This window comes from Athene cunicularia (assembly GCF_003259725.1).
Source record: "Athene cunicularia isolate RWA chromosome 10 unlocalized genomic scaffold, athCun1 chr10_part1, whole genome shotgun sequence".
Taxonomy (NCBI): Eukaryota; Metazoa; Chordata; class Aves; order Strigiformes; family Strigidae; genus Athene; species Athene cunicularia.
This window is the reverse complement of record NW_020799112.1, coordinates 3,377,501-3,396,189: the sequence shown is the minus strand read 5'-3', so window position 1 is coordinate 3,396,189 and position 18,689 is coordinate 3,377,501. Positions and strand designations below refer to the sequence as shown.

Sequence of the window (18,689 nt, the reverse complement as noted above, 5' to 3'; positions counted from 1 at the left end):
ATGGTTCTATGATTCTTCCTGGTGTATGTAGCAAGAGGATCCCCACCACCATCCACAGACTTTTTTCTGAGGTTGCCATTTCTAGGGGAAATGAGGGAAACGCTTTTTATTTCTATTTACTGTCAGTTCCTTAATTTACTGTAAATATCATTTGGGCATCATTATGGCTAAGAACTTTTAAATTGCAAGTTTCTCTTCTGGAAATGGGAAGTGCAGCTAACATTGCTATGTATTTGAAGAGATGGGTTTATTTCTAGGAAAGGAGGAAAATTAAGTCTTCTGGATCCTGAAAATTCCAAAGTGGCAGAAATAAGAAAAAAGTTTTTTAAAAAAATGGGGAAACTATGAAGAATGAAGTATTTCTTAAAAAAAAAAAAAACAACTCCCTTTCTGGAGCTGAAACTAAAATATACTGATAGCAGAAAACACTTATGTAGCATTAAAATAAGATAAGCAATCTGCCCCTCTTGTAAAAGCTGGTCTCCCCTACTTGCTCATACAAACTTCCTGCAGGCCACCAGCTGCAAATGGAGTTGTACTCCTGATCCCATCTGACTGGACATACTGAGCAGTAGGGATTTCATCTCATTGTAAATACCCATAAAGCACTTGAGCAGTGTTCTACAGTAATGTGCAGTACTGTACCTTCTATGTTTTATATGCACAAATAGTTGCTTTCAGATGTGTATTTGTGTCAATTTTTTGAACTCCCTGCTTTCAGCAATGTAGAATATGAGAGAGAACTGGAATTGTTTACAGCCTTTTATGCCCAAAGTAGCTGGGACTCCCATATGACTTAAGATGAGTTTGTTAATTGACAGTTTGCTTTAATGTAATGATTCCAAAACTTCATCTGTTGTTGAAATATTTATTCTGCTGTTATTCCATTACTCTTTATTGGTTTTATTCATAAGAAACTATTCAAGGTTAAAAAAAAAAAGTGTATATTTTACATACATTTCCTTTTGAGATGTTTGGCACAGGCCTTGGCTGATTGAAAGAGTAGTCTAGATCTCTGTTAAACTGGTTTGAACGCAACTGATGGGTTTGAAAACAGTGCCCTGGTACATTCATAGAGTTGACAGGCAGGTGGCCAGGGCAGTAAATGTTTGCAGTCCTAAAGAAGACTTGATGTGAGCCTTGCCATAAGACAGGAAAAGCAGATGATAACTTTTCCAAGTTGTATTCTGTCTTCAGTGCAAAGCACCTTGGCATTTGGGGCAGACGCTAATGAGAGCACCCCAGTCCCCGGGGCATTGCACTGACTGTGGCTGTGTGCTTCTGCCAGGTGATGAGGAGGGGTGACCCCACATGCAGAACATGACCTTGTCCAGGCCAAACCATCGTTCTGTTTTCCTCATTTCTCTGCTTAGAATTAGACTCTAAGCTAAATATGCTGGAAGTGCATTAGCGAAAGTACAGATATGCAGGTTTTTCCTGACTATAGCTGAAGGTTCCATGCCTGAACAAGAACCAGTATCTATATGGGCTGGCAGATTTGGTGGTATTCAGAAGATAAATTATGCATGATTGAAATGAAGTGTATTTTAGTAGCAGATAGCTGAAAAGCCTTGCAATGTACTCCTAATTCAGCAGCATTGCCTTGAGCTACTCTAAGGCCTCTTTTTTAAACTCAGACATTAGCACAAAGCACACCTCTGACTGCAGGCATTTAAAGATCAACAAGGGCCAAAAAAGCTTTTAAGATGCAATGAAACCAGGAAAACAACCATGTTGCCTTTCAGTGTCAGGTTAGATTGCCTTCTTATGAGTGCAGCTATTTCAGGTACAGAGTGCTTGGTGGTTTGGGTCTTGTTGTGTGGAGAAAGTGTTCCCCAGAAAACATCTGTTTCTTTCACCTGCAAACCACAGTGTGCTGTGAAAAGGCAGGACTGTAGCCACAGAGACCCAGGGGGATGAAGGAAATCTGGCTCAAAGGGATGAGCATGGTTTTCTGAAACATGGTATCAAAAAGAGCACTTAAAAGAGAGAGTGCTTTTAGAGCACAGCTACACCGCAAATTGGGCAGGTCAGGCTGCTTGTAATCTTGAAATTCTTCCTGGACTGCTGATACAGTTTTCTTAGCAGCAATATTTGCGTTCTGCTCAGAACTGCAACAAGAGGAGTTTGTTATTTTCTTTTTCAGTGACTGTAAAAGGTTCTGCCTTTCTCTAAGATCACAGGAAATCCCACTGTCATCTGCAGCATCTAAAATCTGTACATGCAGTATAGCTGCTGCTTTCCCTTTTGTGGTCATGTCTTTGTTTTTATTTTGCCATTATTGAAGTTCAGATGTAGCTCTCATGTATGTGCTACAAGTGTAGCACTACACCTCTCACTTGTAAAAATCTTTACAGTGTATTTTAAGCCAACAGATAGTGTAATGTTATATATTTGTATATGTAATATACAACAAAATAACACTATTCATTCTGAATGAAAAAAGTTATTATTCTAAAAGTAGGGATTTACACATTAAAATTACATGGATTTACAACTGCTAGATTGCTGGCTTGTCTGGCTCTCTTTTTTGTTTCCCACAGCAACACCTGTGCTGAGCTGGAGAGGCATTTCCACTTGTTTTGGTAAACTTGTGTGGCTTTTATTGGCCACGTCATCCAAGACAGAACAGGGGAAGTCCTAGCTGTTCTTCTGGAAACATACTGGATATTGTTCCTGCTTTTTTAAAGTCAACTACTTTCCACAGGAACAAGTTAAAAACAAGAAAAGGAACGAAGAGTGCAGAAACACGGGGAAGCTGCTCAGGAGCAATGGTTATGTCGTTGCTCTTCAGCATGGCAACAGCATAGGTCTCGGGGGGACTGCAAATGAAAATGAGAAGCAGTGTTGGGCCCACATGGAAAAAAAAATATTGAAAGAGAATAGAAATGTTCCTATAGGAGAAATGAAACCTGCCCTCCCAGTGCCTCTACCTGGAGAACCCCTTGGCAGAAGAGGGGATAGCTGCAGCCTGGTAGGGCGCAGGGTGCTGGGGCTCACAGAGAGGGGTGAGCATTACTGTGAGGGGGAAGGCAGCTCGGGTCACAGGCGGCACGGCAGCGCCTCCCTCCCTGGAGGGTAACCCCGTGGAAGGAGCTCACTCCATGGTGTAACTGTACAGCACGAGTAGCTCAGCCTCTCACGACAAACACGAGCTTTGCCTTTGTGCCATATGCGGGAGGGCAGGGCCCTGCTGCCCAGAGAAAAGCCACCATTACACTTGTTCTGTCTTGACCATGGAGCTTGTTTTCTTTGGAATGCAGAGTGCCTCATTCCCAGGCTGGTGCCCTAAAGAACTGCAGGGAATTGTAACCCCTGTTTTGGCTGCAGCCACAGGGTGGATGGGGGGTGCAGTGTGTCACCAAATCACACCTGTTCTTCTGGCCTAAAAATACACAGAAAGTGGTGCCCTGGGCAGTCACAGGGTGGAGTTTCAATCAAATAAATGGTCTTCTAATGGCTGCCTTTTTTTCTTTCAGAGGATGACATGAATAATTACATCAGTCGATACTACAGTGAGCCTACCAGTGGTAAGTTTTGCTTGAAAATGTAAATGTGAATTGTATTTTTGCATTGCACTGTGTGCTGTAAACCAGGTGAGACCAAACAGTGATGTCAAAATAAGACCTGCCATGGCACCTCGTGGTTTGTTCCGTGGAAGTCTGTACCAAAGTAGTAGTTCTCTAAAGGTCAAAGGGCCCCAAGGCTGTTCCTGCCGAAGGCACTCGTAATAGCTGGGGCTGTGGGAGAGGCGAGTTCCCGGTGCTGGGCTGCCCCAGCCCGAAAAGCAGTACAGGTGGAGCCGGGAATGAACAGCCTGGGCCAAGTCACTGCAGGGAGCAGGGGCAGGGAGGGGTGAGCTCAGCACCGCGCCTGCTGGGGGCCCTTCCGAGAGCTTCAGCCGAATGCTGTAAGGCCTCAGCCGCAGGCACAGGCTCTCCCCCGGGCTCAGCTCCCGAGGGATGGCCCCTGGCACCCAGGGCTCCCGCTGTGCGCGCAGGGCTGGGGCAGTGGCCCGGGCTGCCTGGCCCAGGGCTGCCCTTGCCAGGAGGAGGCTGAACAGGCAAAGGCCAGGGCAAGCCAAGCTGGGCAGGGGGTGGTGTACACACATGCCCCCCTTATGTCTACGCAATCTCAGGGCTATATTAAAAAAAGCATATATCTATATAAGGATGTGTCTGTGTATACACATATGTACTATGTACATAAAATTGTGTGTATATATGCACATAAAACTGTAATGTATATGTATATCCTGTGTATATATACACACACATATATATAGACATAAGTAAAAATATGTGTTTATACACATATATGTACAATGTATGTATACGTACATACATATATGTATCTCCAAACATACATACATCCCCATTTATAGGAAAAGATTTATATACATATAAAGGTGTGTGTGGATGTGCATATATATATAATGTGTATGACTTTCCTATACAAAGATGTGTGTGAGAGGCAGTGTCTGTGTATATACATAGATATTTTCTCTAAATACATATAAAAATCTATAAAAACATAGAGAGATATAGGTAAAAGGGTAGGGGCATATCTCTGTATCTATATCCCCATATATACGTACACACGTGGAGATGCATACATATATATGGATGTATATGTAACATAAGGATAAATATGTGTAAGTATGGTCGTAAAAATATAGATGTATATTGTATTAAATACATATGTACTTGTGGATACATCCCTACATGGATATACATGGGGAGATAGATATGTTTATCACAAGTATCTTCTGATTTTTGTCATGCTTATGAGATGTGTGTGACAATGTCTGTATATACATATATATCTTGTATGTATTCTATATTATTTAAAATATGAATGTCAGTATGTGTGTATATACAGGTATAATGTCTTGTGTATATCCCCATACATATACAGGGATATACACAAAGATGTGGATATGGATATGTGCATATATAGATATCATGTATTATATCTATATCCATATATATATATACATGGGGAAATACAGGTTTATATGTAATATGTGTGCATAGGTATCTATGTATAAAGACACATAAAGGGATGTGTGTATAATTGCATATAAATAGATGTGTTGTTACATATAAGTATATAAGTATATATCAAAAGGTGTGTGACACACAAAAGCTATTTGTGTGTATATGCAGAGAGATATAAAGACACACTTATTTATATTTTCTGTATGCAAATTTCTGTATTATGTAAATATACGTATGTGGGTGGGTATGTGAGAGCCTGTGTACATACATTATATAGTTTATATATTTTGGAAAATACATGAGTGTATATATGCGTATACATGTATTACACATATAAAAAATTAGTGTACATTTATGGGTATAATGTATTATAAATGGGGAAACTTCCCTACACAGAGACATTTTCTCTATAAATATGGATACATTTTTAAAGATACATGTTCTGTATATATGTGTGAGACTGTGTAGCTATACACACATAAATTATATGTGTATATAAAAAATATGTGTGTGCATACACATATACAGTGTTATTTTTATTTGTGTCTATCTCTGGATATACATCCCCATTATATACATGGCTATATATATAGATATATGATTCTATACATAGGTGTATGTATAAGATGAAAAGGAGGGGAAGGTGTGGGTGACCATGTGTCTGTGTATATACATGTAATTTAATATGTGTATGTGTTCACAGATAGGTACAGTGTATATCCCTATATATACATTCCCCATGTATACACACAGAGTGAGAGAGAGAGAGAGAAAGATAAGCATTATATACATTAATGTAATATATATGGGGCAGACACATACACATTCCCCATATCTGTAGGGATAAATCTATATATAAAGATTAGGTGTATATAAAATGGGGGGGATGGGACACTGTGTCTATACACTTGTGTATTTTATATAATATGTATGTGCATGTGAACATTGCTCTGTATACATCACCATAATATACATGGAGATACATAAAAAGGTGTATGTGTGTGTACATATAATTTTATATGTATAGTAGGTATTACATATAATATGGATGTGTATGTGTGCTCAAGTACAGGTATAAGGTATTATATAGGTATATCCCTATATATACATTCCCTGTGTATATACAGAGTAAGAAATATATGTATTTAAGGGTAAGTAGATGATTTGTCAGAGCAAGTGTGTGTAGTCTATTTAAAGACAGATCATTATACATCTTGAAAGGAGGACTCTGTATCCTATAGTATATGTATCAAATATCTGCGTGTACATATGAATACTGTGTTGTACATGGGGCTCCTAACCTCCCCCATAGCTATATACATAACTTTATATATGAATGTGTATATAAAACAGGTGAGACTCTGTAGACACACACACCCCTAGATACAGAGTGTATTATTTATGGATGTATATCCCTCTATATTCATCCCCTATACACATGGCAGTGTAAAGATGGATCTACAGCTATATAAAGGGGGGGGGGTGTTCAATTTAATGATAATTATATGCATTTAAAGGAGGAACTGTATACTCTAGGGAGATGTGTGTGTGTGTATATATATATATATAATATATATATAAAAAATTCTGTATATATGTAGGTATAATGTATGATTACAATGGGCTCATATATACACCCATGTATTTCCCATATCTATATGCATAAATCCATATATAATGATTAGGGGTATATATACCTATGGATATTACATAGTATGTATGTGCATGTGTACATATATAGGTATTATATGTAGCTCTATATGCCTTTATATACATCCTCTTCATATGCTAGGAGAGCTATAAAAGGTGTGTGTATCTATAGGTGCGTGTGTATAATCCCAAAGCGGTATAAAGGGGGAGTGTTCATATATAGGTTTGATGTATTATCTATGTGTATCCCATTACATACATTCCCCATGTATTTACACACAGTGAGCAATACATAACTATTTATATATAAAGGTAAGCATAGGTGTGTGAGAATGTGTGTATTTAAAGGGGGGGAGACTCTGGACTGTGTGTAGTACATATATAGGTATAACATATTAGATATGGGACCTGTATATATAGAGATAAATCTATGTATAAAGGTCATGTGTATGTAAAATGGGGGGGGGGGAGACAGGAGACTCTGTATAGACAGACATATTGCATACAGTGTGTGCACAAGTACATAGAGATATATGGTGGTATTTATAGTTGTGTATCCCTCTATATATGTTCCCATTTAAAATAAAAGCCATGATCTATAACTAAAGAGGGGGTGTTCATGTGTAAGCATATGTCTATTCCTCCCTCTGTATCCATTCCTGATATACACACACATATATATAGAACAGGGATGTGTGAATGTCTTCCATTTGATGATCAGTAATTATATGTATTTCAAGATGGGGACTGTTTACTATAGTGTGTGTATCCTGAATGTCTGTGTACACAGATCAGTATTAATGTATTCTAGTTGAAGCTTCATGTATGTACATATATGTAATATATAGATGTATGCAATACTATTTATATTAATAGCCCTCTCTATACACCCTCTGTGTCCATGGATATATAAAAGATGTGTGTATCTAGACTTGGGGATATATATATGTATTTTAAAAGCTATTATAAATAAAGGGTTTGGGGGGGTGCAGGGAATGTGCTCATGTATAGCTAGATTTCCTTATCTATTGCTTTATATACACTCTTTCCCCCCCACAGAACAGTGTATGTATTTATAAGGGGGCGTGTGTGTATAGAATATGTAATGAGAGATCTGTCTCCCCGTAAAGATGTATCTGTAGGGGTGTATATACAAAAGGTGAGATAACTAACGGGGGTGTGGAATCACAGCTATTTTTCATGCACGTGAAGCAGGTCCCTCAGCAGCTGTACAGGGGCTGTCCCCTGCTGGGGGGGTCAGGCTCTAAGCGGCCTCTCTCTGCTCTCTCCCCTGCAGACAGCGGTGGCCCCGAGGCTGCCATCTGCATGGTCACCACGGCCGCCATCGACGTCCATCGCCCCAACGTCTCCTCCGACCTCTTCACAGTGGAGGTGCCGCTGCGCCTGGGCAGCACGGGGACCTCCGCCAGCACCACGTCGGGCAGCGCCTCACGCTCCACTGCCAGCTCGGGCACCCAGGCCTGCAGCGAGAGCAGCCAGACACTGGGCTCCTCGCCGGACTGCAGCACAGCCTGCGAGGCGGTGGCAGAGGCAGGGGCCAGCCGAGCGGTGCAGGAGCTGCTCTCCTCGCTGTCGGAAGAGGCCTGCCTGGCGCAGAAGGGGCTGGATCCTGTCAACCTGAAGCTGCCCAGCCCCGCGGGCTCAGTGGGGGCTAGCCCTGACCTGGGCCACCGGCTCAGTGTTTACAACCGCAGGAACCAGGACAGCCTCGACGTCTTCCAGCTCAAGCCACTCATTGACTGCCCCCAGGCTGCCCCTGTGATTGACGAGAAGTATGGGGCACTGGGGCCCCCCGAGCCCCGGCTGGGAAGAGTTCCCGAGGCCTAGGGACAGCCTGGGGCAAGGGGGACGCGCTCGCTGCGCCAGGTGAGAGGCTGCCACAGGCACGGGGGCAGTGCTGGAGGCAGCCCCTGCAATGGCCGCCAGCCTAGGGCCGACCCAGCCAGCACCACCGCTGCCCGTCAGCGCCGGGGGGACACCAGCACTGGGCCCTGCCCCCTGCCGTGGCCTCTGGGGCACAACGGACCCGCCGCCAGTCCCAGGCCACTGCAGACTCACCGTGCGCAGGGGGACAGACAGACTGTGGCCCTGTCCTGGGACCAGCCCAAGGGTGCCCAGGAGCACCAGGGACCAGGGCTGGCACAGCCTCACCGTGCCCAGGGCAGGGCAGAGCTGCAGGACAGCTTGGGCCCAGCCTGGCCCCCGCCCTCACCCTGCCAGGGGCCGAGTGGCCAGGAGGGGCCTGGGGATGGGAATAAACACTGACAGACAGACGTGGCTTCCTGCTTCTATCCCTCTTTCATTCCCTTCCCATCCTTCCACCCACCCCCATTATGTGCCATCCCATTGCCCACCAAAAAAACCCAACACCACAGTGACCCCACCTTTTTCCAGTACAGTCCTTTATTTGCCCTTATTCCAACTGCAGTGCAGGGTTCATCACCATCGCTCACTTCTTCTTCAGCAGCTCCGTCATCTCTGGCACCGCCTGCAAACACCAGTGCTGGGGTAGCACGTGCTCTCCCTCTGACCCCCCCAAACTCTCCCTGTGCAGCACCCACCCTCTAATTGCACTCCCTGCCCTCCCACCCCCCTTCTGCCCAAGCACACCACTCCAGGGGCTGTGGGTCACCCCAGCTCACAGCACTCCCCACTTCTCTCCTGCTGAATAAAGCCTCTTAATTATTTAAGAGCGTTACATTTCCATTAGGTGGAAATAATGCATTCGTACAAAATTTATTAAGGAAATTGTCTACATGGTGTTTCTTCAGAATGTGACTTTGTCTCTGGCTTACGGAAAGGCTCGTGCTCACCCCTGAGCCAGCGGGCATTAGTTCAGGAATGGCATTAAGTGCTGGCAGAGTTTCTGCCCAGGCCTCTGGCAGAGCCACAGCAGGCTCCTGCCCGTCACACATGGGCTGGGGCACAGGCACTTGCACCCACGAGCTGCAGGTGCCGTCCTCCCCGAGAGACCTGCCAGGGAGTCCCTCATGGGCCTCAGTAAGGCAGCAAGCCTGGGCAAAATCAGAACTCCTCCTGCCACCCCTGAACTTTCATACTTTATGAAACTTCTTAAAAATACCTGCAAGCACCTATGTGTGGTTATTTCTCAGAATGGTTCAGGAAACGGAGTCAGGCTGCCTGTGACACACCAACAAACACACATGACAGCTTCTACTGTCAGGGACTGAAGTTTGAGCATGAAAATCATAAAGCAAATTCTTTAACAAAGCAACCCAAAGCAAACACCCTCACACAGATGTCTGTAACTTGTCCTAGGTTACATCATCTAAGCTCTCATGAGATCTCTGAAACATTCGGTTACCCAGCGCAGCTCCTCACCTGAAATAAGTCAGCCACCAGGCCATAGTCTGCCACTTGGAAAATTGGAGCTTCTGGATCCTTGTTAATAGCAACAATGGTCTGCAAGCAACAGTAAAGCACCATGTGAATATAGATCCTGATTAACGTCTAGGGCTGGATTACAGTGACCCAAGAACCATGGGCTAAATTCTCCCCCAGCCCCTGGGAAGCACAAGCTATGGATCACAGCATTTAACATTTTCCCTTTCCACCTCAAAGCTAACCAAAAACAAAGGCAACCCAACCCCCAAACTGCTTTCCCTGCATACATCAGAGCTATCCTCCCCTGTTGAAGGGTCTAGAAAAAAAAAATTGCTACAAAGGATTATCTGCAAGATCTAAACCATACTGTTACAGAAATAATTCAAAGCAGCATTCAAAACAAGTACAATAAAGCCATGCCTAAAAGCCTCTGTACTTGCTTACTATGGGATATATCATTTAGTTTGTCACACAGTAGAAAACCACGAATGATCAAAATCCCAACACAACAGTCCAGAAAATGTCTGTCTTGGTTTAAACTCTGCCCTACAGGTAAATCTTTCTGTAAATGTCTGTCCTAGCTTCCAGCAAATAAGCCTGGGTGTCCACATCAAATCTCCAACAGGATAGGGAGCACACCCTAAAGGATGGGACAAGGATGACAGCTCCTAAACCAGGCCTTAGCCCAAGGAGCGGTCCAAACAGCAGCACTCCCCTAGTGCCTGCCCCCCTCTGCTGCCACTGTGAGTGCTGCTTTGGGAGAACGGGACCCCTTCAGGCCAGCTCTAACCCAACAGCCATGTGATACAGGGACCCACAGCTCACTCTTTCCCTTCCTCCACGGAGTGTACTTGTCCAACAAAATTAATGGCTCAGTAGTATACACCTAGTGGCAGTAACCCAAGTTTGCAAATCCTGCATTTTTAGGCCCACAGAAATGTTTTTTTCTTCACAGGTCATTTGCATCCTGTGACTCACTACACAGAATGACCTCATCATCTCTGTGAAGGAAGTCCCTACAGCAGAGCACTGCTGCTGCCCTCTTGCCAGCTCCTGCAAGTATTCCAGTAATGCTTCCCCTGAAACATTTTTCCCCCAAGTTTTACTGTTTTTATTTCAGTTACCCCATTTGCAAATGCAAGCCTCCCCTGACAGTTCAACAGTGCAAAACACAGGCTGTGATACCCGAGGCTGTTGGCTCAATAAAGGCTTGAACTGTACTCTAAGGCCCTACCAGGCTTTGCAGAACCACTCAGAGGGGCAGGATCCACGGGGGCTAACACTGAGCACCAACTGAGGCCAGCAGTTAGGGACACCTTGGGGGCTGCTGGCTCTGTCCTTAGCCCAGAAATAATGAACACCAGTTGCTTGCAAAACTGTCTTAAGTTTTAGTTTGGCAGCCTCATCCTTCCCCTGTCTCCATCAGCTGAAATAACAGTTCTAGTCCTCTACCTCATCACTAAATCAGACTTCCCATGGTAAGAAGCAAAAAGCATCACCTTATTTGCAACAGAACGTTGCAGGTTAGATCCTGTAACCACCTCATAAGGCAATTAAAAATAAGGAACAAAAGCAACAATTCTCCAGGTCTCCTCAAAAGCTGCATTTTCTACCTTGCTGTAAAAGGACAAATAAATTATATATTTTGCTTGGTAGAAAGCATCTGACTCCTTTGGAAAACATATCCTGAAGTATACAAGTTCACAATGCCAGATAATTCACAGTGCTGAGGGAAGCCAGGGGACACTCCAGAGAGTTCCCATGGCTGCATAATTCTTCATGTTTGCAAAAACTGGATCTTTTCAGTAACTAAAACACCCATATGCTTTGACTAAAAGGAAAGCAGAACACAAATAAAACTGAATTTTACAATACACACATTTGTTTACACTATAAAAACTAAGATATAAAGGAGAAATTAAACTGTTAAGTACGCATCTCACATCAGCAAACTTTGTGTGTCCTTATTGTCTACAAAATAACATCTCAAAATATCAAACATGGCATTGGAAAATCCAAAAACCAGAGAGTTTGCTGTTACGGTACAGGACAATATTGCTGCTCAATATTTCTATATCAAAGGAAATTCTGGTACTTACTTAAACTAACAGATTCCCAGTATTGCTGGTAGTCTTAGATAAGGCAGGGGATAGATACAAACAGGGTCAGATCAAGTTTTAAGCAGTTAAATACACAGTTCTCAATGGCTGATACTAATTCCACCCACCCATCTTCTCCCTCACCCAAAAGCACAGTTGGAGACTAAACGTCTGGAAACAAAGACACAGTGGGCCATCAGCAGAGCCGGGGAAGCGCCACAGCAGCGCTGCCCCGCGGGCTCCACGCCTGCCTGTCCCTGCTGTCTCCCCTGGGGCTGCACTGGGACTAGAAGAGACTGTGGCACCGCCGTCCACTCAGACCAGTGAGAATACACTGCTACAGGTACTACTACTCATTCTTCTCAGTAGTGACCTTCGTATCCCTGCCACATATCACTCATCCATAATTTCTAATTTCAGTTGGTTTTTCTCCACTATGTAAACCAATGCTATCGCCACCTGAGTCCCTGATTTTAGAAGACTGAGGCCCCAGAAAGGTGCTGTATCCCAAATCCAGCTTACATGATCTTCTCAAAAAGAAAAAAAAAATTGCCAAAGAACTAAGCTGTAAGAAAGCACAGATCATCCTAGCACACAGGCTGGCTTGTGAGGACAACGACCATACACTCACTAGTCTGTCACTGGTTAAACACAAGGATCTGCCTGTAAAGTTTTACAAACCTGTTCCTCAGTTTTGTAAGCTATTTAAAGTTCTGGGTTTGGTTTCTGCCAGAAATCATACGTTCATTCCTTGGAAATAGAAAAGAAATATATATCCTTTTTCTAAAATTACTTGCGGGGAGGCAGGACAACCTACAGTTCTTGATGTTTGTCATTTGATAGTACGACTCGGCAGGTAACTGTTCCTCTTTGCAAACACTGCACTGCAGACCAAACTGGCAGTTCCAATTTTGATTATTTGCTTTGGCAACTAATGAGTTAAACCTTTTAAATTTTACTGCCGTTTTATAATAGGTTTCCATTTGAATGGCTAAATGCAGGAATGTCAGAGACATCTTTTACTTTATGGAATAGTAAGTTCATAATTCAAATTGCACATTGTTATGCATGAATTAATATGTCATACTCTGAAATAAACGCAAATGGAACTATTGTATAGAATTCAGGCATATGTGGGTTTGGTTTTTTAAAAATAAACAAAGTCAATTAGTTGCTTCTACTTTCCACTTTGGGTTGCAGAGCAATGGTTTTTCTACCGTGTTAGTTGTTTTGCCATAATACCTTCTCTTGGCAAGGCTTAGAGGGATAGCATGTTTTAAAGAAGCAGACAAACTGGCAATTTTAACATTAAAAAAAAAAATGGAAGACTGGCTAAAGTACTGCTATAAAAGCAAGGAAGTCAACTCATCTCCTTCCTCAAAAAATCTCTGCTAGTACATCCATCTTTATCTACCTTGCTGTCTTTCATCCCAGCCAGGTGTTGGATTGCTCCAGATATTCCCACAGCAATATAAAGTTCCTAGAAGAAAACAAAAATGAGACATTTTTGGTACCCATGACACAGTTTCAGTCAGCTCTCACAAACCTTACTCAAAATCAATTACATGCCGTAGTTTTCACATTACAGTAGTTTTCAATATTAAAGGCAGCTGATGATTGGTTCCCTTCCCCACTTGGGGACACAATGTAACTGTAAAAGGAGAATCCCAAAGGAGCAGCTGGCAAAGACAGATGAGGAAAAAAAAAAATCTACATCAAACGTAAGACACTGCTCAGCTAGAGGACAGGGCAATCAGTGTTACTCATGACCCTGGAGACTCCCAACACAAATAGTAAGCAAGATAACCTACAAATGGGCAATGCAGTTACCTAAAGAGAAAACCTAAGCTTTTTTGTTGAAGCCTCTAGGATCCTTTAAATAAGCTGAAATTCAGGTGTTTAAACCTTTTTAAAGTTTCCTATATGGCAGGATGAAACATTTCAGATACTGAAGTGGGCTAGTGGATGTGCACTTGTAGTGATAGTTTCATTTCCTTACCCTGCCCCTCAGTGTTCAGATACCCTTAAGCTTTTCTTCCCCCATTCAGAATGGACTCCCTCACAGAGGAGAAAAGAAGTGCTTCCCAGGTAGGCACCAACATGCAATAGATCTCTACATTTTGGGGCTTGCAATCTAGCATCTCCAAAGAGGCTTACAGTCAAAATAAATAAAAATTTATAGGAAAATAGATCTATTTCAAGGGTTTTAATTCACAACAGAAAAGTATTTTTTTCCCCTCGGGCTGAAAATCATCCAGACTATAATCTATCCAAATCCAAGTATATTTTCAGCTCTGCGTCAGTTTTCCCACCACAAGTCCAAGTAGCAGTCAAACCTGTACTGTTTAGCTACCTAATTTTACAGAAGAAAATCAAAGGCAGTACTTTTCACCAACTCATTCAATAAGAGGAAACTGTAACACGAAAAACTGGCTAGGGGATCACCTGTCAAAACCAATTAAAAGGTAGTATTTATACATGCTTAGAAATGATGCAACCTCAGATACCAGCAGAATTTCTCTGAACAATACCAAGGTTAGTCCATATATAAGAACATACAAATCTAATTCAAGAAATTATTTTGGGGGCCAAGGAGGATAAGAGGGTCAACAAATCTTACCCGTGTGCAACTGAAGATGTGCATTACAGTTAAGTGGCTTTTAGCATGACAGAACAAAGCACAGCTGTGGAACAGGCACAGACCTACGGAAGAAGCTGGCAAATGAAGGTGTTCAAATACGGAGACCATGCAGACTGCTTCTTCTGTACAGGCCTGATAGTCATTATATCAATTAAAGAAAAAAGAGATGATTGCTTTCTGATGTTTCTGCAGCTACAGATTTCACCTATTACACTGGTTTTTGAATAGGAATAGATAAATAAGATTTATGAAGCTTTTCTACACTTTTCTACAAAAGCTCTCCCCTATAAAAATTGAAGGGGAGGGAAAACAGAGCAGGAACAAAGTATTTCCTATTAAAAAGGCTTGCTTTGAAATTGAAACACAGAATCTAGTCTGCATTTCCACAAAAACACACAGCTGTTGAAGACACTCAGAAATTTCTTAGCCTCAATAGCTTTTTACTGAGTAGATTACTACTGGAGGTCAATCCATTTTAACCACAGCTGCAATGTAATGTAATATTGTCCATATAAGAACTCATGGTTAGAATGCAGTATTTTAATTATAGCAAATAAAAAAACCCCAGATGTTAGAGTAATTTCTCCTGTAACATCATATAGTCTTTAATAGAAGCTCTTTTTAAAAACACATTACTGTAATTTGATTTATTTTTTTTTAGAGCAATTCATTAAGTGCCAGTCATCTAGACTACCAGATACTCTTATCAGTCTGCTTAACTTTGTGAAGTTCAGACTTTGGAAAGAATCCAGCTAACCAGGAGCCAGATGCCTATGTATATATTCTATTAAAAGCCAGATGCCTATGTATATAGCCTATTAAAATATCTAGGAAAAGACAAGGATGTTTCATTAAAAGTACATTTGTAAATCACCAGGCTTGTCTAAAAAGCCTTTATTACGCATCCAAGCCATGCCCTTCTAGGTTATGCACTCCTGGCTCTCTGGCTAAGGTAGTTGGTCCATTCAGGAGGCTGTAAACATGGTAGATCACTTCAGCAATGTTTTCATACAAAGAGCACAGGACAACATGTCTTATCAATAGTTCCATACTGTAAAATAGATTTGCCTGCTAAAGTATTAGCTGAAATCTATTCTACAATTTAGTAGGGGGGCCACAAAGGACCCACAAGGCCTGAATGATAAAGATTCAGGATTGTTCAGTGCTCTCCAAGGAGAGAATTCAACTGGTCATCCAGAGAGGTCATAAAATACTCAGAAATTTGGATCTCCAAGTTATTTTCAGGCTAGTACTCTTGTTTTCATGTTTTCCCCAAAATCATTAACTTCTATCGTGCCTTTTGCTGAGCCCTACCACTTCTACTGTGTTAGGGTTCAAGAGTTCCAAGTCAGGACTGTAGCCCCAAGCACTATGAAGTGAGGGAGGAAAACAGAAAGCAGATGGGTACCACAGAGCAGCGCCACTCCCAGCTGCGTTATGCGACGTGCCTGCCATGGCAGCAGAGAGCACTTTAAGGTCTGGAAGGAGATCTCAGCTCTTCGGAGCTCATCCACGCAGGAGAACCACGCCAAGGCACAAAACCACATGAATCAGAGTCTGGATTGCACCTCTCAGGTGTCAGCTAAGATGGCTTTACCCCAACTACAAGTTCCTGCTTTTTGGATCCCTGGAAGCTGCTCTAATTACTGCTGTTGGGTGGCTGATCCACAGCCTACAATTACAGGCACTTACATCGAAGCCGAGGACATAGAGTGGCATTTATCAACTCCCTGGTGCTTGTGCACAGACAGGTTTTCAGGAAAGGGCTGCTGCCAGCACTGTACCACGTGAGAATGGTGTAACAAAACAGCACACAGACTCTGTACCAAAGGGACTCACTGCACTAAAGTCCCAAAAGCAATTCAAGACAAGGAAAGAGAAAGTTTTGGTGGTATAAGGGCATGGCATCAGTTTAGACAATTGTCTTGCCTCACAGAATCCTAATCTCACACAGGAAATAATTACTGTACATCTGTCACAGCCACGCCACAAATCTTTATTTCTTATGAAGTGGACAGTGGACATCAACACCGGGGAAGGGACACCAGAGAAGAGAGCTCACAGTAAGAAAGAGCACCGTGCAGCACAGGGAGCTGAATGGACCGAATGGCCTAAGAGCATACAGAGCAGAGGGCAGGGAGGCACAGTCAGGAAGTACTTAAATTAAAGATGGACTTTTGCAGAAAGGGCTTGGTATGTCAGCAATGGGAATGTGTGAAGATGGGAGCATCGGCATGTAATGTACCCATGAGGCTTCTCACAAGGGCTACAGCAGCAGACCAGCACAAAGGCCAGAAGTGTTTTAATGGGTCCTGACACACAATATCCCACAAGACACCAGTGGGAGCCAGGACCCTGAGAGAGACCTCAAAGTTTGTAAGCACAGATTTGCATCACAACAACCCTAAAAAGCAACAGAATTCCCAAGTTCCAGATTTATCCTATTCAAAGGCAAGATTCCAAATCAAGAATCCAACTTACCATTTGCTTTTCAAAGTATTAACCTAGCCTTGTATTCTTCTTTCAGCAAACATGACCATGGTATACCTTGTAGAGAGAGTCACTGTACACTAATCATTAGACTGAAAAAATCCCCCTCAGACATCCCCTGAAGTCCTACTTCTGTTTTAAATGTACCCAGCTTACATATTAGCATCTGCAGCAAGTCCATGAGACCACACACAACTGGCTCCAGAATCCATGCAGCCAATTACATGCCATTAGGGTAAATGTCACAAGAGTGCTACACGTAGATGTTTACAATTACCAATATACCAATGCAGTTATTTTCCTGCACATACTGACTCTTCCAATTGCATATAGAATAATCTGTGGCATATAATATTACTTCATTTTTACCTATGAGAATATTTTAAAATGCCTTAGGCTGTCCTGGGGCAATTAAGGTACATCTGCTTACGAGAACCACAAGAACAGTTTTTAGTTGCAACTGCTGCTATAAGAGACTACTGTGCATCCACAGGTGCAACACAAGATGAGGAAGTTACTTTACAAGCATGCCGTCAGCTACTATTGATTTTTATGCCAATTTTTGAATTATGCTGAAAACCTTCAGTGTACATCAATTTATCATCCTACCAGTGGCATGCTTTTAAACAAGCTAGTTTAATAAACCTCTCTGGCACACATACTCTTTTTAAAGGCAGCTCTGATATTTTATTTGCTTTGCAAGAGTGAAAGGACAATGAAATTAGAAAGAAATCTTTGTAATGAAAATTGCTTCATACAAGAAACTCCTTCCAATTACAAGCTATTAACCCAATAAAGTATTTGCTGGCTTGACACTAGCTCATATATATTACACTGTATATCAAACAATTATCCAACATGTACTACTTTGATGCAGTTGAATATGTTCCATTCAAGAAGCACATTACTGAACTCCCAACCACAGTTCTTTTTCACTTTAAGAACCTTTGATCAGCCAAGCTATGTAATTACTCTTAAGCGTGGTTAGGGTGTCTGCTGGAGTGCAGGGCCATACAGCAATTTTTTTTTCTTTCTCTAGGGAAAAGCACATCAATTGCTTTCAGCTAAATGCACTTACATATGAATATTTTAGTACAATTTAATGTTTCTGCACCAACCCCAAAGGAGCAGAGCATCAATTTGTGAACATAGTTTTCTTGGAGTTAAAAGCTACACTGGATAATGCAGGATGAAAGGGGTTGTCAATCCTTAGCTTTTTAGCAAGTCAGAGAAAGGTACTCTGTAAATTCAGTCCCAGCTGCACACAAACAGCTCTCTAAAGTTTGCCACTATAAAGCTACTTTTCAACAATAGTGAATTATCAGAGGAGATATTCCGAAACCAATTTCCCAAGCACGGTCAGTTTTCCCAACACTACTCCCATCTGTTAGCTACATAAAAGCCCGAACCATTTATACAATGAAGAGTGTACCTGCTGGTCTG

At 42.3% G+C, this 18,689-nt stretch overlaps 2 protein-coding genes across 5 annotated transcripts in view; one reads left to right on the top strand and one right to left on the bottom strand.

Annotated features, from left to right (window-relative positions):
- TMEM266 (transmembrane protein 266) overlaps window positions 1-13,519 on the top strand; it is a 70,618-nt gene extending 57,099 nt beyond the window's left edge. For 3 of the 4 annotated variants that reach the window (XM_026855953.1, XM_026855951.1, XM_026855954.1), the window contains exons 11-12: window positions 3,480-3,530; window positions 7,948-8,927. In XM_026855953.1, coding sequence (XP_026711754.1) covers window positions 3,480-3,530; window positions 7,948-8,498 — 602 coding nt within the window. In that variant the 3' untranslated portion in view covers window positions 8,499-8,927. Of the gene's footprint in view, window positions 1-3,479; window positions 3,531-7,947; window positions 8,928-10,971 lie in introns of those variants that run through there. The other variant, XM_026855952.1, reaches the window with a different exon arrangement.
- Window positions 9,061-18,689, bottom strand: part of ETFA (electron transfer flavoprotein subunit alpha) — a 37,633-nt gene continuing 28,004 nt past the window's right edge. Inside the window, exons 11-13 of the mRNA XM_026856013.1 lie at window positions 13,530-13,595; window positions 10,014-10,094; window positions 9,061-9,159 (exon numbers count right to left, since the gene is read on the bottom strand). Of these exons, the coding sequence (XP_026711814.1) occupies window positions 9,121-9,159; window positions 10,014-10,094; window positions 13,530-13,595 (186 nt within the window). The 3' untranslated portion in view covers window positions 9,061-9,120. The remainder of the gene's footprint in view (window positions 9,160-10,013; window positions 10,095-13,529; window positions 13,596-18,689) is intronic.